Source organism: Cornus florida, unplaced genomic scaffold (assembly GCF_030987335.1).
Source record: "Cornus florida cultivar Cherokee Brave unplaced genomic scaffold, ASM3098733v1 CherokeeBrave_3.0.0_Hap2_Chr05, whole genome shotgun sequence".
Classification (NCBI taxonomy): Eukaryota; Viridiplantae; Streptophyta; class Magnoliopsida; order Cornales; family Cornaceae; genus Cornus; species Cornus florida.
This window is the reverse complement of record NW_026775575.1, coordinates 39,156,253-39,182,670: the sequence shown is the minus strand read 5'-3', so window position 1 is coordinate 39,182,670 and position 26,418 is coordinate 39,156,253. Positions and strand designations below refer to the sequence as shown.

The following is a 26,418-nucleotide window of genomic DNA, read 5'->3' as shown; positions in this document are numbered from 1 at the left end:
GCTATATATATATATATATATATATATATATATATATATATATGAAGTATTTCTATCATCTTCACACACACAAAAAGGAGAAAAACACTGGTAACATTAGCATATACCCTTTTTTTTTTCTTTTTGGGGTAATATCATTGCCTTTGTCATATTATAAGCATTTCATGGCAACTTTTATTTCAAATTTTTTATAATTTATTTTGCACCCACAATATTGTGTTTTTATTGATTGTACTTGTTTAGATTTTTTTTTTCCTCAAAAAAAGTATCACCAATCAGTAGTTACTAACAGAATTTCAAGATCAAAACTACAGATTTCTCATCATTTCGTTAATATAATTCTTTTAGTTAATTACATCTTCTATTTAATTTTGAGGTTTTTTTAATTTATCTTTCTTTTGGGTTGATCTTTTTTGAATAAATAGTATGAAGTTGGTTGAAGACACAAAACGTTCTTATATCTTTGTTATTATTATTATTTCCTTTACAATTATATATTATTGTGTTGTGAAAATACTTATGCAATTTGAATTATGTTTTGTGAAGGAAGAAAAGCCAGATCCACCGCCAGCCCCGCCAGGCCCACCACCAGGTGATGGCCCGCCACCAGGTCCACCAGGCCCACCACCAGGACCACCAGGAATTGGGCCACACCATATGGCCCAAATTGAGCATATGGCACGCATCAGAGGTCTCAACAGTATAGACCTAATCCACTCCAGGTGTTTAAGGATGAATTTCAATGACCCTTACAATGACAATTATATGCATGGTCATGGTGGCGGGTACTATGGAATGGACTTCCCTGAATATAATAGAGGGCCATATGGGCCGCCGCCACCGCCGCCTAGGTACATGCTGCAAGGACCGCCGCCAATTCCTAGCTTGATGCCACCACCATCAAGTTATGGTCCTCGACGAGCACTGCCGCCGCCGCAGCCTGACTATTATTACTCAGCAGAACTGCCGCCGCCACCGCCGCATTACTATCAGGGTGGCATGTTCAGTGATGAGAACCCTAATGCTTGCACAGTGATGTGAGGTGGTGGTGGTAGATTATGTGTTAGTTAACTTTGGTTCTTGACCACTATTTATTTTCCTTACTATGATGCTTAGTACTACGTACATTTATTTCATTCATTTTCCATGGTTACTAAGGTGATGTTGACAGTTCATTTCTGAACTTGGAATAAAATCCTATGTTTGGATTTCAATAAATTCTCTTCCTTAAATGAAAATTGCTGCTATTAGCAATTTTTTTTTTTTTTTTTGCATTGCTTGTTGGGAGTGTTCCAAATTTTTTTAAATGAATCAGGATAAATGGCCCAACAATAAAAATGGACAAACCAGTAGTCAGGTGTGATATCCATTAAATCAGCCCATTTAAACCTCACATTGGGCTCACCCTTGTGAATCAGTTGAAACATCTTATGGGTGGGCTAGATGGTCCATGAAAAAATAAAATGGGAAAAATTATATGAATTGCGTATAACTAGGGCAAACTACTTTGAAAATCCTCTCCCTATGAATTTGATTACTTTTTCAAGTTTCAATCTTAGTGCTGGTTTATTCTGAAATTTCAGAAGATAGCAATTGAATAAAATGTCAGAATTCATAATACAATTCAGAAATAGTTCTGAAACAGCTATATATATATATATTTCATTAAATAAAACATGAACAGTTTGCCCAAAGAACACTGAAAAACCAACATTGATAAAATGCCAGAGAATTAAAGGTTCTCGAATTATTATTGTAATTTGTAAGGCCAAAGCAAGTGCTAGATACTCTCGTGTGGTTTGAGTAGGGTGGAGCAGTTAGGCTCTTTTTTTTTTTTTTTTTTTTTTTTTTTTCACAAGACTTGTCACATGAAAAAAAATGAGGACTAGGTTTTCCTTCTGTGTGTGTACTGAGGCGGAGCAAGGATTTGAATTTAAGATTTAAGGGTGGGCCATCGTGGGAATTCTTTTAAAAAAATAAGAAGAAGAAGAAGAAGGGAAAGAAAAATGAATTTTGAAGGAAATAAATTATAGCATAATTAAATAAGAGAAATTTGACTTTTTAAAAAGGTAATTAAAGAAATCTAAGAGTAAATGAGAAGAAATAGAAAAAGTTTTAAAAAACAATTGGAAACTAATAATTTTAGGGGACATATATACTAATTTCTATATATGTGTAAAAAATAAAATAAAAATTATATATATAGGGCGGGGCAGGCCAGGAGGCATGTTCCCCAGCCTCCACCCCTGTGTGTGTACACTTAACCTATTTTAGTAATATATCATAGTATATAAGGATAATTTAATAAATTTATAGTATATTCGAAGCGGAACAAACCTTGTCCAAAACCACCCAAAACCTACCGGATTTTTCAAAGCAGTTCCCATTCCCCCAAACGGGGCGGGGCCCTGCCGGGGTGAGGATTTTTGCCATATCTCAGAATGAGTTTATAAAATCCATGGTCACTCAAAAAGAAAATGAACCAATTAATATGAAAATTTGGACAGTTGCACTGGGATGGGGATGGTAAAATACCCATAACCGCCCCACCCAACCTCGTTTAGAACGATTATGAGGATGGTTAAATGGTTTTGGGATGAAGACAAGGATTAGGATTGAAAATTCACACGGGTTATCAAGCGGGAATGGGGAAAGGTTATCTCGTCTCGCCCCATTTATGGTAATAAATTACAATTTTGTTCTTATACTTTGTTTTATATTCAGTAATATGATGTAAATATTAAGAAAATCCTAGTTTATTCTAATCAAATTACTAAATATTATTTTTATTTATTTTTATTTCAAAATTTCTAAATATTATTTTGATGTTCCCACAACAATATTAAGTTTAAAGTTCCAAATGAGAAGTTAAATATAGTTTTTATTTTCATAAGAGAAAGATAATTATTACCATAGTCGAAAATTTATTTCATTATTTAATTTCATTAAATTCATAATATAATTATAAAGTACTTTACAAAACTTGTCTCCACCCCTTTTCGTTTAATAAATAATTTTGGAATAGGAATGGAGATAGCTATACTAAAATAGTGATGGAGATATGGATGACGTTCCCGACTCAAATAGACAGGTTAAATTTGCCTTCACATTCACGACCATTGTTCTCTCATTCCACTCTCTCTACGGCTACTCCCAGAATTGTAGCCTGTTGACTCTTTTATTTATTTATTTATTTAAAGACTGTAATTGTGGACTTATTATACTTCAACTGTCGTTCTAAAAAATATTAAAATAAATTCAAATAAAAAATATTAAAATAAATTCAAAAACAATTCTCCGAAGGTTTTTTTTTTTTTTTTTTTTTTTTTAAATATTGTAATTGTTGACTTTTTATTCTTCAACAGTCATACAATGTTTTCAAAATATTAAAAAAAAAAATCAAAAACAATTCTTTCCAAAACAATTTAGTTTGAAGAATTGTTAGATAAATCTGGTAAAGATTTACGGTGTATTTTGTAATTCACATATAATTATTAAAAAAAAAAAAAAAAGGCATTATTTTTGCTATTTATTGCTTAAATTTTAATTGTTATGCTGTTTGGAACAAGCCTCATTGCATCACATGCCATTCAATGCACTATTAAATTAATCGTGCAACAGCTTTGCATATATGTATTTTTTTCACAAAAGCTTACATCACAATATACTGTAATACATTAATACATTACATAATATGCTATATACATATATTTATATGGTAATTTTAAATAGTACTCCTCTTAAAAATTTTAAATTCTTTTAATTTGTTTTTGAAAAAAAAAATTTACATATATCCCCCTTCTTCAACCACGCCATATATTTTTTGTTTTTTTTTTTTTTTCACTTATGTATAATTATGTATTTTTTCATTTTTTCCACTTCTTTCTTTTTATACATTTGTGATTGTATTTAATTAAAATATTATTAATTATATTTTGATTCTTTTATTTGTAACTATATATATTTTTTTACAATATTTATTTAACATATTATTTTGCAATTATTTTTTTCTTGTTTAACTTTTAATTTAAAAAAATTATATTTGTCATATTTTTTGATTTTTTTTTTCAATATCTACATTGTACCCCCTCTTAAATAAAATCCTCACTCCACCCCTGCATAATTATTAAATACATATATGCAAAGCAAAATATAATTAATAAAATTATATTTATTACTATAAAATTACTATAAAATACATAATATGCAAATATATATAGGGTAAATTTATATATATGCAAATATATATAGTTTATAGTTTATATATATGCAAATATATATAGTTTATAGTAAGTTTATGTCATAATATGCATATATTTTACGGAATTGAGAATTCAACACATTTTACATAATTATTACTATAAAATTATTATATTAATGAAATTGAAGGGTTACACTGTCAATTTAAGCCCAATGAACTTAAAATTGCATTACATGATGATGTTGGATAAAATATAGGGTAAATTATACTAACTTCAGGTGTGGACAGACGGTTTTTTAAACTCGTATGGCTGAAAAATAACTTTTAAGTGTAGAAAGTCAGTAATATCATTTAATTATAATAATATATTATATGCATTTTAATTATTATTTTTAAAAATTTGGTTGACGAAAAAAATGTTAGAAGTGTCTTTGAGCATGTATACCTAATCTTAAAAAAAGTCAAAGTAATAAACACATAATCGACTATCCAATATGCCAAGCCAATATAAATTACCCTAAAATATAACACTGGAAAAAAAATAAAATAACTAGGAAACGAGTTGAGTTAGATTCTTCAGGGGAATATGATTTTTTGCACCGATAGTTGTAGTGAATTGTTAAACGTACTTTGTTTAATTGATCATTTATGTAATAAATAAAAAAATAAGATACTCCATATTTATACAGCATGAATTCAGACATGAACACAAGTACGTTAAATTTTAAAATAGTAAGACAAATACTATTTGAACACGATTATATATAAATATAAATTTTTATTTATATACATGTATCATATATATATATATAGTATTTTACTCATTTATTATAATGTATTTTTATTTTAAATGAATAAATATATGTCAATTTTTATGTTAATATTATTTTCAAGATTAAAAATATAAAGCGTTTAGGACTGTCGTCGGTGTCTGACAGGGACACACAATACAGCTCTTCCTAGAAATATCCGTGATAGCTCCTCACTGTTTGTGATTCCTTCCTTCATGGCTGCTCAACCTGATACTGCTCCAGCAGATCTCGTTCACGTATTCTGGCACGAGGGGATGCTCGGCCATGACGCCGGCACCGGCGTATTCGACACCGGAATGGACCCGGGTTTTCTTGAGGTACTGGAAAAGCACCCAGAAAACTCAGACAGGGTCAAGAACATTGTTTCAATCCTCAAAAGGGGTCCTATCTCAACCTTCATTTCATGGCACTTGGGCAGACCTGCTCTCATCTCTGAACTCCTAACTTTTCACACTCCAGGTACACTCTCTCCCTCTACCCACCATCCATCTCTTTTTTCTTGTTCCATCATTACTGTTAACTATCTATAGGCAATTCATGGATGAGAATTGAGACTAGTTGAGCAATACCCATTTGAAAATTTCACTTAATTGGTTCTTACCGTTAACTATATAGGCAATACCCATTTGAAAGTTTCACTTAATTGGTTCTTGTTAGTACTCCAATGTCATATCACACCTGAATGATGAGAAGAAATTTCAAATATATGTTACCACTGAACTATCTATAGTCTATTTCATGGATGAAAATTGAGACTACTTGAGCAATACCTGTTTGAAAATTTGACTCAATTGGTTTTTTTTACTACCCCAATGTCATGTCATACCTGAATGATGAGAAGAAAATTCGAATATATGTTACCTACAATGATGTGAAGGAAACATCTTACTGTATGTAAGTCGAAGTGTTTTACGATAATTTTTAGTATTTTTTAGAAGAATATGGGGTCATTGCCTGGTACAGTGTCAAACGTGAGAATGTGGGTTTGACTCCCGAGAGGAGAGGAGACACTTTGTGCAAATAATCCCAAAGCTTGTGTCTGATCATTGATGTGAAGAAAACATCCTGTAAAACGTGTGAGAACAGTGAACACCGGTTGACTCATGAGAGGAGTCAGTCACTTTGTACAAATAATTTACAACGGTTATGTCAGTATTCAATTTTCCCCTCCAGCACCCTCAATTGATGTGGACTATAATGGGTAGTGATTGAGGGCGATTTTTGGTGCAATGGTAAGGTTGCTCCATAGTCCTCCCAGAGCTCATGGGTTCGAAATGAGGAAACAGTCTCTCTGCATGCGGTGGTAAGGCTACATCTAACCCTCTCCATACCCCGCAATGGTGGGTCTCGTGCACCCGGTTTGCTCTTTAATACCAACCCCCCACAGAATGTGTTAATAATTAGCTACTATACAACTTTCTTCTTCTTTCCAAATAAATGCTTATAAAATATGTCATAAATATGCAACACACACATGAAACACATGTTTTTTTTTTCCTAGTTGGGACTCACACACACTGCCTCCACTGAGGTTCGAACCCCTGACCTCTCTTTGGGAAGTAGGAGCCTTGTACCGCTGGGCCACAGGACTGTTGGTACATGAAACACATGTTTAGTTTGTATTAGATACTATTTTCTTAACAGACATAAGCAGCGGAAATAGTAGATGTGATAACTAATTCACAATGAGATCATGAGAGATATTGGATTGTTGAATATTGATGATTCATTAAGAAAGAGCCTTTATTCTGAAAAGAATGTTTGGAACTGATCTGGTTTTGAGGCTGATAATTTTAAGGAATTGATAATTTTTCAGAATATGTGAATGAACTTGTCAAAGAAAATAGAAATGGGGGGAAGATGCTCTGTGCTGGGACTTTCTTGAATCCTGGCTCATGGGATGCTGCTCTTCTAGCTGCTGGCACTACGTTATCGGCGATGAAGCATATACTTGATGGGCATGGGAAAATTGCTTATGCGTTGGTTAGGCCACCTGGTCATCATGCTCAGCCTACTCAAGCTGACGGGTATTGCTTTCTTAACAATGCGGGTCTTGCTATTCAATTGGCTTTGGCTTCTGGTTGTAAAAAAGTTGCAGTGGTTGACATAGATGTTCACTATGGAAATGGCACTGCAGAGGGGTTTTACCACTCTGATAAAGTTCTCACTATTTCCCTTCATATGAATCATGGTTCGTGGGGTCCATCTCATCCACAGAGAGGAACTATTGTTGAGCTTGGTGCTGGGGATGGCCTTGGGTATAATTTGAATATACCTCTCCCAAATGGGACTGGGGATAGGGGATACGAGTATGCCATGACAGAGTTGGTTGTCCCGGCTGTTGAAAAATTTGAGCCTGCTATGATAGTTTTGGTTGTCGGCCAAGACTCAAGTGCTGTAAGTTTATCATGTTGCTGATTCCTTTTAATATTTGTAATTAAATTTAGAATTATTATTAAAGTACTTGTAGGGTGTGGGCTATTCCGCTATGACCATGTTAAAAAGTTTTCAACTTGAACCTTAAATAAATGAAATGATAGAACTTACCAGAAAGGAAACCTCGGTGGGTAAGTCCTTAAAAGATAGTAAGAATTATATACTAGATAACTATGCTTCTTGTTGTGCTTAGTGTTTAATCCTTGCATGGCGGTCCTAATCTGGCAAAAGAGAGTGTTGCATTAGACAGCTGAGTTCAAGTGTGGGGCCTCTTTCAGACTCATTAAGAACTAGAATCTTAAGAATGAAAATGGCGAGACAAGATACTGTTGTTGGTCACAAAGAGTGGGGATAAAGCTATTTCAGTTGAGTTAACAATAGATATAAATGTGTTGTTAAATTTGCTATTAGTTGATGGAGGAAAGTTGAACACCAAAATTGTGTTGGATGCACTGAGGAAGACCCTTGGCCTTTCTTGGTGAGTGCTGAATGTGATATAGGGTTGGAATGTGAAGATGCTTCTGAATATCACCGAATGGAAACTGAATGTTAATAGTGGATGAGGAAAAGAAAGGATCTCTTACCTAGGTGGTACCACTATTTGTTGAATTGACCTATAATCCACAAAATAATAACTTTTGAGCTCTTCCTTTAGAGTGGGCTAACCTGAAGTTCTTTGCACAGTTTGTTGTTCTAGGCAGCTAAAATTTGGTCTTCTGTCTGATTGTTAATGAACTTTTTGATGCAAGACTTGATGGTGGTTTCTCCTAGAAAATAAGGAGTTCAGTTGTTAGGAGGTTTTTGAGGTCTGCAGTAGTTCTCTTACGATGTTCTTATCATAGTTCATAAGTACTATTTGTGGTAGCACCTCTCTTTTCTTACCTTTGCCTATGGGTGTAGAGATACTTCATGACAAGCTTTGTTCTTGACTTTGCCTGAGCTTTTCTTTTTTATTTTCTTGTTCTTGTTTTTCGGTTTTTTCTTTTCCTCGTTACACTCAATATGGTTGCAGGATGCACAAACTATTTGTATTGTGGCCCAAAAATGATTCTATGATAGTGTCAGAAAGTTCCGTTATAGCTCATGGGGTTCAATGTTGATAAGTTTTATGGAAACATGAAGATCTATGTGACCAATCATCGCATGTGTGTTGTATCTTTACCAACAGTTCTGCAGAAGAGGTGTTGATTATGCAGACAAATTTTGATGAAAGGTTCTCTACCACAATGATGCTACTCTTTACAAAGATCCTTCAATCTCGATCATTATTGAAACTCCAGGAAGCACTTTTATGTTTGAACTGAGGTTTGAAGAGAGGACTTCGAACATTTTCTTCTGATTACAATTCCCATCTTTGCCACTTCTTTGGATCTTTTCGAGTCCCCACATCAAAAGGAAAGATTTCACATCAGTAACCATAAGAAGATTCCTATACTTATGCTCACAAGCCATGCTTGGACAACATCAGTGGCAATTAACACCTTATTCGTTGTTTTTTCTCTTAAGCTTCAATTTATTTTTTAATATATCTTTTCAATTTCTACCTTTTTGGCTGACATTGAGAATCATCAGGGACCAAATTCTACACAATTGATGTACATTGACTTAATTGCATTTTGCCCTCTTTGGATGGATAATACCTTGATGAGCCCTTCTGAACTACCTAGCTAACACATATTATATCCTCCATTCTGTTATTCTGTACCTACATGGCTAGAAAAAGATAGGTATAGAGTACATGGCAATGGCTCCTCTCTTAAACTGTCAACTGACATGAATAAATCCAGATCAAATATTTGATTAAGCTCTAAAAAAGTTGATAAATCTTCTTGTTCAGAAGAAGTATATCCAATTAAAGACGGTACAGTTATTGAGAGTGATGAAATCAACGTTATTAATGTCCAATGGAGGCTATGTGTGTGTGGATCATCTTAAAGATTGTATAACCTGCTTTTGAATATCTTAACTAGAAATCTTGGTTTAAGTAAAATTGTAGTTTGAGTAGCCTAGACTCAAAATTATAGTTTGATATATATGTGTGTATATATATTTGCTGATAAGTTATAGTTTGATATTTCTATGCCCTTAACACTAAATGCATTGATTTCTATGGTCATAAAGATTGGAGTTACTTATAGGATTGTGCTGCATATGCTTAGTTTGATCCGAATGGAAGGCAATGCTTGACAATGGAGGGTTACCGAGAGATTGGGCTGATCATTCGTAGTCTGGCTGATAAGCACAGCGATGGACGCCTCCTGGTTGTGCAAGAAGGTGGATACCATGTCACATACTCAGCTTATTGTCTGCATGCAACACTTGAAGGTGTGCTCAACCTTCCACTTCCTCCGTTGTCTGACCCTATTGCTTATTACCCGGAAGATGAGGCGTTGTCCATTCAAGTTATTCAATCCATTAAACAGTACCAGAAAGATACAGTACCATTCTTAAATGGAGCTTAATCAGAAGTTATTTTTTTTTACAGCTTGTGTTGAGTTTATATTTGCTTTTTTAAGTGAGATGTAAAATTTCGACAGATAACTGTGTGAACAATTAATAATATGATTATCTTTTATGATATTATGTTTTTGATAGTTGAAGTTAAAAAAACTCATTATTTTGTTATATCTATAAGTGCAAAAACATTGATGAATGTTTTTTTTTTTTTTTCGGTTTCAGTTGGGAGCTTAGCTCACAAAACTGTAATTATATGGATAAATTTGGTCCGTTGGTCATTAGTTTTGTGACGTAAAGATATTTTCAAAGTTTGAAAATGAGGTACTTGATTTGTATTGTGGACATATACGGACATACAAGTTGTTAAATCTGATCTTAGTTAAATTTCGAAGATAATGCCGTCACTTAATTTTTTTCAATTATGTGGCTCTAAGCCTTGATTTGATATTATATGTTTAATTTCTTTACATTATATTTTTTGGAGAGTTATTGATGCCTCCTTACCAAGAGGAGACAGTCAAATCGTCTTCACATCAATTGTAAAACGAAATCAAAGTACGATACAAGAGAAAATGAGAAATTACAAAGAATTGTAAAGCAATTGTTATTTGCTATAATTATAATAATCTTCTCTTCAACTAAAATTGATTGAACTCTAAAAATTATAAGGCTTTTGAAGTGGTATAAAATTTCACTGGGCTGATTGAACCCTAAAAATTATAAGGCTTTTGAAGGGGTATAAAATTTCACTGGGACGAGTCCAGCCCAGCCCATCAGTCTAGAGGGAAGCCCAACAACCATCCAGCCCGCTGACTCTCATTCACGGCCTGTTCTGACTGAGGGTGAGGTCCAAGAAGAGATCCAGTCCGTTTAAGAGGGATGAAACCCATATTGTCTTGAGGACTGGATAAGACTAAATGATTCTTAGGGCAAGTAGAGACTTTTATAAATAGAAGAGTATATAAATGTAAAAAAATTCGATTGAAGTGTAAAAAATAAACTTTCCTAATAGAGAGCAATTTATTTCTTGCTCATTCAGCTTTATATTAAAAAAAATTGTTTCCAATTCCAGCGTTATATTAGCTAACTACAAAATATAAAATAAAACCAAAACACGAAAGCTACTAAAATTCGAAAACTACTAAAAAAAGGAAAGCTGATGAAAAAAAGAAAAGTTTCTGAAAAACACAAATTAAAATTGAAATTATGCCTGCATCAGATATTATTTATTGCTGGAATTAATTCTTCCTTGTTTCGATAGTTTTATCCAGCAGTTGATCCTATTGAAATGTAGTCCAAAGCTCCTATACGAATTTTGAATGTTGATAGTGTTTTTATTGAAACAAAGTAATCCAAGTGACTCAGTTTCGGATTTTCTTTCATGACCCTGTAGCTTTGGTACTGGCATACTGCTGGTCTCTTGTCAACCTTCTTCATTCCCATTTAGAATAACTACTCACATCATCGCCCCAAAACCGTTTATTAAACCGGATGGGGGAGGGATGAGGTGGGGCAGGGGTGGATTTTGTCGAGTCTTTTTATAACTGTAATACGAATCTTACGAAAGTAAATAATAAAACAAATTTTCAACTATGATAATAATTATTTTTCTTTATGCAGATAAAAACAAAATCCAACTTCTCAAATGAAACTTAAGACTAAAATTATTGTTAGAACATTAAAATAATACATAAAGTTTATCAAATAAGAATAATACAAAAGAATATTTAGGGTCCGTTTGTTTCGACGTAAAATATTCTTTTTTTCAGGTAAAATATTATTTTATTTTTACTTTATCGGTATTTGGCAAAGGTTTACGTTGAGGTTGAGGTCGAGTCCATCGGGCGAGACATATAAAATAACTTACCGAAAATGAATAGATAAGTTATTTTTTGTTAAATTTTAATATTTTTTTCTTCGTAAATATTTTTACGACAACCAAACACCAGAAAATAAAAATAAAAATAAAAATATTTTTTAAAAGATATTTTACGTTCAAACAAACGGAGCATAGTGATTGGAATAGAATAACCTAGCATTTGCTTAAGTATATATCTAATATTATTGAATATAAAATAAGGTATAAGAACAAAATTATAATTTATCACTATAAATAGGGCGAGAAAACTTTTTCCCATTCCCACTCCATAACTAAGCGGATTTTCAACCCTAACTCCAATTCTTGCCTCAAAACCATTTAACCACCCCCATAGCCGTTCTAAACGGAACGAGATATTTTTCCATCCCTGGTGAGAACAAATAAATTAGGGCATTGTATGGGTGTGGAATTGGGATGGTAAATGCATTTTTAATTACCGGATTATTATTATATCAAATCTATTAGGTCTCAACTTATTTTTAAGAGAACTTACGCCAATGAGAAGAGTAAAAAATAGGAACATGTTTTCAGATGTGATATGATTATAGAACACCTTTCAACTTAAAGAAAATATTTCTACAAGATATGATACAAGGTATATTATGCTTTATAGGTGTTATTTGGCCAGAAAAATGAAAACATTTAAACCAATAAGAGAAACCTTACTTAATTTCCATGGAATGTAGAAGCATGTATTCTTCTATCAAATTATATAAAAAGTTAATTGTAATTGCATGAATTTTATACTTTTGATCTGTACTGGAGTCCGAAACTTTTGACTGAACATGTACTTAAAAAATATATTCAATCATTCAATTATACTATTAATTTAAAATAAGTAAAAAGCCTGTGTTAGACACCATATTAGATAAAAAATCATTTTAATTTATAAAATAAAATAAATATTTAATCGTGTTCGTACGTCCTTCTGATTATATATTTGATAGTTCCTACGTATAGAAGGATACCCATACCCAACAAATTTAGCGGATTCCATGAAGCATGGCTTTTGATAGTACCTGATTAGATTTGTTAAGATTTAGTCCATTGTCTTCCTAGAGTGAGTATCAGATTCCTAGGGTGAGTATCAGATTTAGTTAATCTTCTAAAGTTTCTTAAAGTAACTATATTGTTGGATAAACATTTGCTTTTCTTTTTCTCTCTCTAAGTTCTTTGTCTTGCTTTGTCTAGACAGATGGGTAGTTGCTTTCATAACAAAATTCAATGTTTGGTAGATTAGGGCTGTCAATGAATGAAAGAGTCTGTTTTTTTGTTTAATTGGTGAAAAGCACTACTCATCTTGCTACATCAATGCAAACGTTCCTGTCTAGGACAGACAACCAGGGTTAATATAGAACCATAATCTGGACCCATTTGGAACCATGGTTCGCAGTAACGGTAACGACAACTGTATTGGTCACGGTGTACTGAATTTAAACAAAATTAGTGTAAACTGACCGATACAAGTCGTATATTGGACTTGAAAAAGGATAGCATATTGACCGATATGTCACATATCAGACGATACGGCGAACCATATTTGGAACAGATTTACTGCTTGGTGAAATTAAGTTTAAAAAATTTTAATACTTAAATTTTAAGTGTTGGAAGTTTTAAGTAATAAATTTCCAATTTTGTTATTTATTTTCATGATAAATTTGTCCAATTTAAAACATAGCTGAATTTGTTTTCGTTTGAATGACTGAATGAGTCTGTTTTTGTTTAATCGGTGAAAAGCACTACTCATCTTGCTACATCAATGCAAATGTTCCAGTCTATGAATGACAACCAGAGTTAATATATAACCATATTCTGGACCCATTTGGAATTATGGTTCACAGTAATAGTCACGGGAGCGATATCAGTCACGGTGTATTGGACTCGAACAAAATCAGTATAAATTGACCGGTACAAGTCGCGTATCGGACTTGAAAAAGGGTAACGTATCGATCGATATGTCGTGTATTGGACAATACGGTGAGCCATGTTTGGAACAAGTACGTTTACTGTTTGGTGAAATTAAGTTTAAAAAATTTTAAGACTTGAATTTGAAGTGTTTTGGAAGTTTTAAGTAATAAATTCCCAATTTTATTATTTGCTTTCATGATAAATTTGTCCAATTTAAAACGTAGCTGAATTTTTTTTCCCACCGTTGTTGGTTATCAAAGGCCAAAACTTACATGGGTTGAAGTAATTAAAAAGGGTAAATAAGCTGAATTTTTTTTCCCACCGTTGTTAGTTATCAAAGGCCAAAACTTACATGGGTTGAAGTAATTAAAAAGGGTAAATTACACGGATCTTCTTTGAGGTTTGGGCAAATATCACACACGTAGAACGTTTAATATTTATTGCTTTGACCTCCTTTGAAGTTTGGTTGTATGCTCAACAATCCCCCTCTCCATCGGAACTTGTAAAAAAAAAAAATCATAAAATGACCAAGTTGCCCTTACACTCATTTTTTAGTTTATTTACAATTTTTTTTTTTACGAGAGGATAACGGTAGTGGAGAGAAGAGAGAAAGTAATAAGAGAGATGAGATAGAATAATTGATTTCTTTAGATTTTATAATATATTTTGTATTATAAAATTATATTACATATAAGGGTATAATTGACTTTTTATAATCTTAAGGGAGGTCAGAGTAATAAACCTCAAATACTTCATCCATGTGAGATTTGTCCAAACTTTAAGTAAGGTAAGTGTAATTTACCCAATTAAAAATGATATTAAAAAATTAAATATTGTAAGACATGATTTATAATAATAATAAAGAATTCATGTGATCCAAACAAACACAATTCATATAGGACAAAAGACAAAGATGTCGATGAAGAAGAAGAAATTTTTTTTTCCTAACAAGGACTCACACACATTGAAGTTCGAACCCCTAATCTCCTTTTGAGAAGTAAGAGTCTTATATCGTTAGGTCACAACTCTGTTGATACGTTTATAAAACAATACCAAAGTGTTAGAAGATTATTATTATTATTATTTATTTTTTTATTTTTTTATTTTCTTGAGAGCAAGAATGACTAGAGGTTAAAAATGCAAAAGTTCGAACTAGGGCTCCAAAAACAGTGGAACCAACTCAATGACTAGGAAGGCATTCACAAGTGTTTGATGAAAATTGCACTTTTGTTAAGGGTCGTTACATGAGATTCCGTTAATCTTCTAGGGTTAAAGTGATTGATTATGTTGTTGGATTACACCTTTTTCTTTTCATTGTAAAAACTGTGGCTTCTGTGTAAAAAGAGGAATCTTGACAGTTGACCTCTCTCTCTTCCTGTGCCATATTCCATGTGAAGAATTATAAGAGCATGCGAGATGCACGTGACCCTACCTCACCTTCTTATTACTTTTTTTTTTTGAATGGTCACCTTCTTATTACTTTCCTTTTTGGAGTTTTAGATGCATCCACCAACCACTTTCTGATTCAAATGACATCTCATGTTCCTTTCACATAAAAGGTTCAGAATTCTTGGAGACAATAGTGAGGGCAGCTGCCCCACCCAACTTTTTTTGACCTTTACTTTATAGATACATATTTTGTAAATTTTTACAAGATGTCCTCCCTAATTTGCAAAATTGTTAGTCTAAATTTAACTCACACAATTATTTTCAATAGGTGTCAATCTCACGCTCTGAGTACTCTCACACTCCGCATACGCTCTCGCTCAAATTCTCACTACTTATAATTTAATTTTGCCGGTCTCAAATTCTCTCGCTCCAGCTCCCGCTCCCATTTTTATGTGACTTAGGTTTTGATCCCACCTTTTTACTTTGCCTAAACCCAAAAAAAAATAAAATCAAATAAATAAGATCAAACTCTCTATCTCCTTTAGTTTGATAAATTGAAATAATATCGTTAATAAATAGTTTACATTGTATAACACTCTCTAGGTTGCATTTTGTCGAGTCGGGCATGATTTATACAAAAAGTTAAGAGTTTAATATTTAACTATAGAACAAGGCTGGTGATCAATGATATCTCCTTTCATTTCAAACTAAAAAATAGAGAGGTTCGAGTCTCCCCAAAATATATTGTAGGAGCTCGGTAAAGAAAAATAATTATAGAAATTAATAATTGGCTTGTTTACATTCATTTGTACTATAGCCACAACTCCATTAAATGATATTGTATCTTTAGGTACAATGTTATAAGGTTTTCTCTATATTTATAAAAACCAATTAATATATTTTTCATTAATCATTAAATATATAGCTTACCCTGTTGACATTTTTTATATTTATATAAGTTCAAACTGAATTGCTAATATATTTGTTTCAAGTATTAAGCACTATTTAATCATTTTTGTCTATAGAATCTTGCAATATGACTCATTGAGTGAGATTATGGTCTTAAATATAAAAAATATAAAAATATAAAATTTACGTAGCCAACTTCAAATAGTTATAAAAAAGGACTTGGTTGTTATTATTGTTGCATGTAGTTAATTATTGGCAACTAAAATTCTCTTTTGTTACCCACCGTCCATTTTCTTAGTTATTAGGAGCTTATGGAATAATTCTGTTATCCAAAACACACATCACTATCGTTGGAAACTTTCAGGCCTCGATAGAAATGTCTCATGTTACTAAAACTCTTATATTGTGCTTTGTGCTTAAGAATGGAACCGAACGTTCGTTGCAATTATTCATTTGTTTGGTATGCATTTTAAAGTGAAAATGATCATTCAATTGAAATAAAAATCTATTCTTGAGAATGAAAATTCATTTCACAACTAAACCTATGAAATGATCATTTCATTCTCAAGTAATGTTATAAAAATAAAAATAAAAATCAAGTTTCCAAAAAATCCTCATATTCTAAGTCAAAAAACACTACCATCGCTGTCCCACCACCACTTCCTTCCACCACCACCACCCCTACCTTCCGCTACCACCGCCACATACTTCCACCACCACCACTACCTTTTACCACCGCTGTCACCTCTACTGCCTTCCGCCACCACCACTATCGTCACCTCCACCACTATCGCTGCTGCCACCTCCACCGCCACCAACTTCCACCACCCCACCTCCACTACCTTCCACTACCACCACCATCGTCCCTTCCACCACTTCGCCACCTTCCAGCACTACACTACCACCGCCATCTCCACCATTATTGCCGCCATCTCCACCACTAGTGCCACCCCCATCGCCACCAGGAGTTGGGTGGAAAAGGTAGAAGGAGAAAAACGTCAAAAAATTCGGTAAACCGAAAAACCAGACCGGATCGTACTAAATTGGGCGGTTTGGTCTGGTCCTGGACCTAAAATTATGGAACCGTAATTTTTCAGTCTGGTCCTGATTTAGAGTCATGCTGGATCGAACCAATCCGGATCGAACCGTTACTATGTTATATAATAGATCTATATATATTTATATATGTATATCGTATCCTCTCATGTGTCCCATTTCTTTCTTTTATTCTTTAAATTTCTTTTTAAAAAAGTCAAATTTCCCTATTCAAATATATCTTAATTTTCTTTCCTTTTAAATATATCTCAATTTTCTTTCCTTTATTTCTTCTTAATTTTTTTTTTCTTTTTTCTTTTTTTTTTTTTTTTTTTGCGTGTTATATCAATGTTAGTTGATTTTTTTTTAAAAAAAAAACTTTTCCCCCTCTAAATTAAAATAAAATAAAATAAAAAGAAAATCAACTGAAGACAAACCGAACTGAACCAAATCGGTTTTTCGCGGTTTGGTTTGGTTTGGTTTGGCTCCATGAACATTATGGTTCAGTCTGGTTTGAAAAGTAGTGGAACCGTTATAAATGGTTTGGTCCCAAAATACTCTCAATTCAATCCAAATTGGACCATGTGCACTCCTACTCAGTAGGTCAGTGAGGAGAGAAGAGAACGGTGAGTGTAAAGAGATGCAACCTCATAAGAAGTGGGTTTACTCTTTACCACAAATCCAGAACTGGTAGATCTGACCCAAAAAAGAGCCAATGAGGTTGGTTGGGTTGAGTGCATTTTCTACTTTTAATATCACTTTCTTGATTAATAATAGTGAAAACTCTCTCTATGAACTAGCCCTTGAGGTTGGGTGAAAACACAAAATATTGTGTTGTGTGATGTTTGATGTATAATTATATCTCGCAGTGTGAGTGTGAGTATATACTTATGTTGTGCCTCATTAGCCTTCTCACATTGATTATATTAATACTATACTAATAATTTAAAAATTATTCTCTACTTAATTTACAATAAAGTTAAGGAAATATAAAAACATTAATTATTTTTTATAACTTAATAGATGGTGAATGTATTGTGCTAACAATCTATGTAAAAGAAAGTTAATAAATTACAAAGTATAAAATATTGAACAAGTATTGACATGCAAGAAAATTTAAAAATTAGAACAAATATTCTAACATTTGTTTCCTTCCAAATGCAACAAACAGGTAGAATTATAAATCTAAAATTATGGGAAAAGCAAGAAATGGAAAAATTACTATATTTTTGTTAGCAAAAATTACAATTTTTTTGATTAATGATAATGGTGTCGAGTTTCTTAAAGCACTTCATACTTTATCATCGGACACAAGCAATTTTTCCCTTTCACGTGCACCGGGTAATTGTCTAAAAAAATTTTTTTAAAGATGGCTCAAAGTAAAATGTGAGGGGTGAGTCTTCACCTAAGTTTTTATGTGCCTCGTAAAAGCTTAAGACGTGTAGAAAATGATTTAAGCAAGCCGTGTCTTGATGCGCATGGCGTGGTTGTATAATTGTGAACACTTGGGAATATGACATCTGTAGCCGACACCATTTGTATAGTTATTATTATTATTATGATAAAAGAGCATTTGTCCCTCAATAAGCGCCGTTTGAATGGGTGGATCTCAGTAGGACCCACTTAATTCATTACCAAACATGACCCATAAATAAACGAAGCAGGCGGGTCAAAACCATAATTACATTCCAAAGCCAGGAGAAAAAAATTTTAAAATATAGATTTAATACATTATTAATGTCCATCTTTTTAGTATTGAAATTTATTAAGAGAATGTGTAATTAATGTATTATTTCGTTTTTAATTTTTTAATTTTTTTTAATTTATATATATGTAGATATTATCAAATTAAATTTTTTGAAAAAATATAGAATAATGATAGAAAGATAATATTATTTATTATTATTATTATTTTGAATTTTTAATGAGATAGTTAATTGGGACATTCTAAAAAGGAAATATATAATACTAATATGGGATAGAGGATACTAATAATATTCTTTTTGAAATATTTTGACACTAAGCGAATGGACTATGCAATTTTACTATTTTGTTCATCAAATTTAAAAATAGAAAAAAAATTTACTACATAAAAATAGGTATTTTAAATTTGAAAGTACTGATATTAACAAAAATTATATAGGAGAATAAATTACGAAAATAAGCCAAAGCAAATTCGTCACCGACAACCACCATTCTCTAAAATTTATCTCTTTTTAATGCATTTAAAATGATGAACCTAAAAAAATTTATGCATACAAATATTTTTATTGAATCGTTTACAATATTTTTTCTTTTTTTAATAAAATGAATTTATTCGTATAAATGTAAATGATCTTTCTTCGTGTTAGGCTTTGGCCATAGCTAGAATCCAAAGCGGATATTAGTGTAAATTTTTGGACCGACAGCGGATATTAGAGTAAATTTTTTTTTGACGGCTTGGCACTTCACTTTTTGTATATTAGTGTATTTTTCTTTTTGAAAAAAAAAAAAGAAAAAAGAAAAAGGCATATTTAATTAAAATTTAGGGAGACATTTGTAATTTAAACAAAATATAAAACAAAATTCGAGAAAAAAAGCAAGCAGTGAATACAAGTGTTAACAGGGATGAAGTGGGACTCATCCTTGCGGTATGATCCAGAGCAATGAATACTAAAACCCTAAAGCAAGAGAAGATCTGCCCAATTCTCTTTCCATCTCATCTCATATAACCCCATTTTCCTCATCTGGGTCTACAACATTTTCCTTCAAAACCTCCTGTTTGGCGCCATTTGGGGTTGTCCAACACACAATGTTGCTCCTCTGAGGTTAGTTCAATTTTGCTTTGCTTTGTATTTTTTGGGTTTTTGATCACATGTTCTATGTTTCTGTCATCTGGGTTTGTGTTATGAACAAGAATTGGGTTGTATGGTGATCTTATAATGTGAAAGGCTCTGAGTTTAGCCATGGATTGCAATGAGAGAAAGCTATACATTGCAATAGCTTTCTGCCTCATTGCAGTGGCTTTTAGTACCACAAACCCTAATGATTTCAAAGTTCTGGATGATTTCAGAGATGGGTTGGAAAACCCAGAGCTCCTAAAATGGCCTGCCAGTGGAAATGACCCTTGTGGTCCTCCATCATGGCCTCATGTGTTCTGTTCTAGAGGTAGAGTCACACAGATTCAGGTTCAGGGTTTGGGTTTAAAGGGACTCCTCCCTCAGAACTTGAACCAGCTCACAGAGCTCCAAAATTTAGGTCTTCAGAAGAATGAGTTTAGAGGAAAATTACCCACTTTCAATGGGTTGTCAGAATTGCAATTTGCGTACTTGGATTTCAACCAATTCGATACCATTCCGTCGGATTTCTTTCGTGGACTTAGCAGTGTTCGCGTCCTTGCTTTGGATGACAATCCGTTTAATGTAACTACCGGATGGTCTATACCTAATGACTTGCAGGATTCAGTTCAGTTAGCAAACTTTTCTTGTTCAAGTTGCAATGTGGTTGGACCAGTACCTGATTTTTTTGGGAAATTGCCGTCTCTCACTTCATTGAGACTTTCCTACAACAGGTTATCCGGTGGGATACCTGTCAGTTTCCGTGATTCGATGTTGCAGATTTTGTGGTTGAATGATCAGGATGGAGATGGAATGACTGGTCCAATTGATGTGATTGGGTCAATGGTATTACTGAACCAGGTATGGCTTCATGGGAATCGATTTACGGGGACAATTCCAGATGACATTGGAGCTCTGATTTCTTTGAGAGAGCTCAACCTCAATGGAAACCAACTTGTTGGTCCGATTCCACTGAGCTTGGCAAGTATGAACCTGGACTTGCTGAATTTGAACAATAATATGCTGATGGGTCCGATCCCAAAGTTTAAAGCTGGTAATGTTACTTACTCTTCAAATTCATTTTGTCAACCGATTCCCGGACTCCAATGTGCTCCTGAAGTTAATGCACTTTTAGATTTCCTTCGCAGTATGAATTACCCGTTAAATCTTGCTACTTTATGGACTGGTAATGATCCATGTAAAGAACCATGGCTGGGATTGAGCTGCAATCCAAGAGGTGAGGTTTCAATTGTAAATCTGCAGAAGCTTAGGCTTAATGGTACAATCAGTTCTTCAATTGCAAACTTAAATTCGCTGATGGAAATTCATCTCAGAGGAAACAATCTAAGTGGTCCAATACCCTCAAATTTAACTCAACTGAAATTCTTGAGGTTGTTGGATTTAAGCGGAAACAATTTTCTGCCTCCAATTCCAAAATTTCGAAATGATGTAAAGATCATTACTGATGGTAATCCACTATTGGAAACTAATCGCACCGAGGGACCTTCATCACCAGTTAGTAGCCCATCTCCTTCCTCACCAACTATCATTCCATCTCCAAGTTCTCCAACTATCATTCCATCTCCAAGTTCTCCAACTATCATTCCATCTCCAAGTTCTCTATCACCATCAAACAGCTCACCGGGTAGGTCTCATTCACCATCATCAGGGAGCCCGCCTTTCCCAACTAAAGGTTCAATCTCTGGTTCCATCCAAGAACAATCCAAGCCAAAAGATTCTAACAGATTTAAAGTAGTTGTCATTGTGATCATAGGTGCAGCTTTCTTGCTTCTGGTTCTTGTAGTGATTCTTTTGTTTACATACTACTATAAGAAGAGGAAAGCCTCTACAGAGTTTCCAAGTTCTATTGTGGTCCACCCAAGAGACCCATCTAATCCAGATAACCTGGTTAAGGTTGCAGTTTCAAATGGCGCCCCTGGAACCTTCTTCGCTCAAACTGGAAATAGTCCTGATAGAAGAAACAATGGTGGAGTTGAAAACACTCATATGATTGATGCTGGCAATCTGGTAATTTCTGTTCAGGTTCTACGGAAGGCGACAAATAATTTTGCACCAGAAAACGAGCTTGGCCGTGGTGGTTTTGGAGCAGTTTACAAGGGTGAACCTGAAGACGGGACAAAAATAGCAGTCAAGAGAATGGAGTCTGGGGTAGTTAGTAACAAAGCTTTGGATGAATTTCAAGCTGAAATTGCTGTTCTTTCTAAGGTCCGGCACCGCCATCTGGTATCGCTTCTGGGGCACTCTGTTGAAGGCAATGAGAGGCTTTTGGTTTATGAATATATGCCCCAGGGGGCTCTAAGCAGGCATCTCTTCCATTGGAAAAGCCTGAACTTGGAGCCTCTATCTTGGACAAGGAGGCTTATTATTGCTTTGGATGTCGCTAGAGGGATGGAGTATCTTCATAATCTGGCACACCAAAGTTTCATACATCGAGATCTTAAATCTTCAAATATTCTTCTTAGTGATGATTTTAGGGCAAAAGTTTCTGATTTTGGATTAGTGAAACTTGCTCCTGACAGAGATAAGTCTGTTGCTACCAGGCTTGCGGGAACATTTGGATACCTTGCACCTGAATATGCCGGTAAGAGCCTCTTTGTATCAGTTACTTTCAGATTGCATAGAGAAGTTTTCTTGCATTGTTTAGCATACTACCATGAATAGATTGATTTAAAGTTTGCAAAAATGATTATGACACTTTAAGTTGCCACAGTCCTCTTACATTGCAAACTAGACCATATTCTTTTCTACCATCTGATCGCATGCTATACACACTGTAATGCCTTTCTATCCACCCTTTTTGGGCATTTAATGCACAATATAGTAATATTTGGTGTCTGGTTTTCATATAACATGTTTTTAGTAATAATATGTTGTAGCATCTATTCAGAAGCTGCAAAAATTATTTTATGCTCAACTGTTAAAAGTTGAGGAACTACAGAATAGTTGTGGACAGGATTGACATCCCTCTCAACATAGATGAATGTACTGGTAAGGAACACAATAAAATGCATTTTATGCATCCTATTTAATGTCTCTATTTTTTTTATAAAAAAAAAATTCCTCTAAAATTGTTAATTGTTGTGAAAGTATGTATTTAGTTATATTGAGCCAACATCCAAAAAATTACACATTGAACAAGAACACCTTTGCTTGCAAAAAGCTGCATAAAAAGTGCATTTAGAAAGCCTCTTTGATGAACTTGATTTTTTTTCCCCTTCTTCCTTGGCAAGAAACACACTCACACACCCACTTTGCCCCTATGGTACTTGAACCCTCGACCTTCTACTTTGGAAGGTGAAGAAATACCTAGTCTACAGCCCTTGGTGGTCTGAACTCGAATTTTAATCATAGAACCATGAGTTTTTTGACATCATAAAATGTATGCACTCCTCTAGTCTATGCTGTTGGATGGCATTTCCCAGCATGAATTCCATAGAACAGGTGTTTTTTAGTGCAGTCCTCGGTATGACTGCTATCTTAACTATAACAGTCTTACCGAGAATATATGGTGTCTAGTTTTCATATAACATGTTTTAGTAATTACCTGTTGTAGCTTCTATTCAGTAGCTGGAAAAATTATTTTATGCTAAACTGTTTAAAAGTTGACTAGTTGAGGAACTACAGAATAGTTTTGGACAGAATTGACATTCCTCTCAATATAGATGAACATATTGGTAAAGAACACAATTAAATGCATTTTAGGCATCCTATTTAATCTCCTTTTTTTCCTCTTGAATTGTTAATTGTTGCGATAAAGTATATATTTAATTCTATCGAACCAACCAGAAACTCACACACGCACTTTGCCCCTATGGGGATTGAACCATCGACCTTCTACTTTGGAAGGTGAACTTGAATTTTAATCATAGAGCCATGAGTTTTTGACATCATAAAAAGTATGCACTTCTCTAGTCTATGCTGTTTGATGGCATTTCCCAGCATGAATTCCATAGAACACTGTAAAGGTAGATGTCTTTCAGTGCATTCCTCGGTACGACTGTTATTCTAACTATATAAATTTTGAACTCTTCCCTACATGTCTCCGGATTTTCTTCTAATTCAAATTTCTGTTTTCCAGTAATGGGGAAAATCACAACTAAAGCTGATGTCTTCAGCTACGGAGTGGTGTTGATGGAACTTTTGACAGGGTTAGTGGCACTAGATGAGCAGCGCTCAGAGGAAAACCGGTATTTGGCTGAGTGGTTCTGGCAAATTAAATCAAACAGAGAGAAGTTAACTGCTGCCATTGACCCAACTCTTGATGCAAAAGAAGAGACTCTTGATAGCATCTGCATTGTAGCTGAGCTGGCTGGACATTGCAGTGCAAGGGATCCAAATCATCGACCTGACATGGGACATGCAGTGAATGTGCTGGCACCACTGGTCCAGAAGTGGAAACCATTTGATGAAGAAAAAGAGGAATATTCCGGCATTGATTACACACTACCTCTTCCCCAGATGTTAAGGGGGTGGCAGGAATCAGAAACCAAAGATTTAAGTGGTACTAGTCTTGAGAACAGCAAGGGAAGTATTCCAGCTAGGCCAGCTGGATTTGCGGAATCCTTCACTTCTGCTGATGCGCGATGAGTAAAGGTAGTCTTCCGGGCCATTTGCCTGGTGTTTCAAGTAAGTTGCCTATGTTTCGTAAATCGGTGTTTCTGTTTCGTGCTTTGAGGACAACGTGTGGAGCATCTATCTAGCGTATTGCATATGGTCATCGAATATTACAGAATTCAACGAGGACGAAGTTGCATGTAAGACAGAATTAAAGCATTTTAAATTATTACAAGGGGCAAGGTATTCTTTGCTCAAAGGTTAGTTTTCTTGTAATGTGAAATAAATGTAAATATGCTGAAAGCATGAAAACAGATTTACCAGTCATATGTTTCATGCTATTTGCTATTAAAGTTCAGTAATGGGAAAACTGAGGATGGTGTAATGTTTAGCCAAAAAAAAGGATTTCTTTGATATTGTAATTCTCTGATCTCCATGGGGAGGTTTCTATTGGTATATTATGTTTCATTTGAGTTTTTATGATGTGGTTATTCAGATGTTAGCATGCCCTTCAAAGGTGCAGCTGTTCTTTCCAATTTATAGATTTTGCCCCTCTTACTGCTCAAAGAACTTTGAGCCTGTTTTTCCCGATAGCCAGGATTTCCGGGACTTTTGCCCCGACTAATCCATGGGACCTGTGCAAGGCTCCCCCCCCCCCCCAACCCCACCACACGGATCGGGTAAAGCTCGAATTATGTCCGTAGATGTGCTCCCCAAACGATCGGGTAAAGCTCGAGTTATGTCCGCTGGCGTGGCTTCCAAAGAATTGTTTGCACCTAGGAGAAATCGATCATGAGACATAATGCTTCATGACACACAGGCCCAAGTCTTTTCCTAATAGGCCAATCCCTTGGGTTAGACAACTCGCATCTTATCACTAGAATTTCTCATTTCTTCCTAAGATTCATATCTATATCTGTAATTTGATATGCGCACGTGTATATATATATACACTCATGAATTACTATAGCAATTTTTTCTATGAAATGTTTGTTCTGAAAAGAGAAGAAAAAAAAGTCATGATTGTGGGTAATGTGGGTACTGGACTTTCTCTAGTCTCAATTCATCCACTTGAAAGAAAGAGAGGAGTCAGTGAAAGACAATAGTGAAGTGTGTTGCTTATACAAGTCCTAATTTATGTAACTTGCAAGTCCAAGCACTCAAAAACAGAAGCAAATTTTATTCTTATCCAATATCAACGGAAGTGATTTGAGATTCCAATTTATTTCCTTCACTTTCTGGGTAATCAAACAGCCTTCATAAGGAAGGCAGAATCAACATCCACAATATTCCAATTCAGAAAAGCAAAAAGGAAAAGAAATTGACAAGTTTATCCATTAAATTACTTCATGTTTTTTTTTTATATCTCATCGTTAAACAATCTCACACCTTTTGGACTTATTCTAATTTTTAAATTTTCTTACATACCAATGCTTGTTCGATATTATATTTCTTTTGGTGTGCATCAATTGTTTGCTCAATTAAATCATTCTCTCTTCTCTTGAGCTAAAAACGTAGATAGTATTTTTGTATTTTCTTGAACTTATTGTAATTTAAGCAAAGAGAATTAAATAAAAATGATTAGTATTATATTGATATAATTAGCGTGAGAATGCCTAATTAAACCTTTTGTTTTAGGCCTCAAATTGCATCAAGCCATCCTTGCTAGGTTTCAAAACTGCACTAACATGCCTCCACCTACATTTTTTAATTATCACGGAGAATTATTTTTATTTTTATTTTTTGAAAGGTTATTATGATTATTATTTATCTCTCACAAAAAAACTCACACATTCACTTTGTTGGAGACTTGACTGGAAGGTGAATAATCAGATTTTTTTTTAGGATCAATAAAGATCATATAAAGACATTTTTTCTTCTCTTTACATATTCCTCGTTTCTTCTCTACAATGCATCATATTGTATCCTTAAAGACCCAATTAGATTTTTTAAAGATCATTAAAAATCATATGAAGATATTTCTTCTTCTCTTTACATATT

At 33.9% G+C, this 26,418-nt stretch overlaps 3 protein-coding genes across 3 annotated transcripts; 2 read left to right on the top strand and 1 right to left on the bottom strand.

Moving 5' to 3' along the window:
* The first annotated feature begins 5,142 nt into the window (after positions 1–5,142).
* Positions 5,143–10,027, top strand: LOC132306321 (histone deacetylase 8). Its single transcript, XM_059803664.1, has 3 exons — positions 5,143–5,472; positions 6,830–7,410; positions 9,609–10,027. Exons 1-3 carry the CDS (start codon positions 5,208–5,210, stop codon positions 9,909–9,911), a joined length of 1,149 nt encoding a protein of 382 aa, XP_059659647.1. The 5' UTR covers positions 5,143–5,207; the 3' UTR covers positions 9,912–10,027.
* Positions 10,028–16,738: 6,711 nt separating this feature from the next.
* Positions 16,739–17,517, bottom strand: LOC132309179 (glycine-rich cell wall structural protein 1.0-like). The gene is made up of 2 exons (XM_059807512.1): positions 17,464–17,517; positions 16,739–17,029 (listed from the first exon to the last, which is right to left on the bottom strand). Exons 1-2 carry the CDS (start codon positions 17,515–17,517, stop codon positions 16,739–16,741), a joined length of 345 nt encoding a protein of 114 aa, XP_059663495.1.
* Positions 17,518–19,594: 2,077 nt separating this feature from the next.
* On the top strand, positions 19,595–24,897 carry LOC132306320 (receptor protein kinase TMK1-like). Its single transcript, XM_059803663.1, has 2 exons — positions 19,595–22,444; positions 23,942–24,897. Exons 1-2 carry the CDS (start codon positions 19,972–19,974, stop codon positions 24,448–24,450), a joined length of 2,982 nt encoding a protein of 993 aa, XP_059659646.1. The 5' UTR covers positions 19,595–19,971; the 3' UTR covers positions 24,451–24,897.
* The last annotated feature ends 1,521 nt before the right edge of the window (positions 24,898–26,418 follow it).

Coding starts and splice junctions, on each gene's coding strand:
- LOC132309179 (XM_059807512.1), bottom strand. CDS start 17,517: ATGGAGCCAAACCAAACCAAACCAAACCGCGAAAAACCGATTTGGTTC. Junction 17,030..17,463: donor AACCGATTTGGTTCAGTTCG/GTTTGTCTTCAG, acceptor CGCCCAATTTAG/TACGATCCGGTCTGGTTTTT.
- LOC132306320 (XM_059803663.1), top strand. CDS start 19,972: ATGGATTGCAATGAGAGAAAGCTATACATTGCAATAGCTTTCTGCCTC. Junction 22,445..23,941: donor CCTTGCACCTGAATATGCCG/GTAAGAGCCTCT, acceptor TCTGTTTTCCAG/TAATGGGGAAAATCACAACT.
- LOC132306321 (XM_059803664.1), top strand. CDS start 5,208: ATGGCTGCTCAACCTGATACTGCTCCAGCAGATCTCGTTCACGTATTC. Junction 5,473..6,829: donor CCTAACTTTTCACACTCCAG/GTACACTCTCTC, acceptor ATAATTTTTCAG/AATATGTGAATGAACTTGTC. Junction 7,411..9,608: donor TCGGCCAAGACTCAAGTGCT/GTAAGTTTATCA, acceptor GCATATGCTTAG/TTTGATCCGAATGGAAGGCA.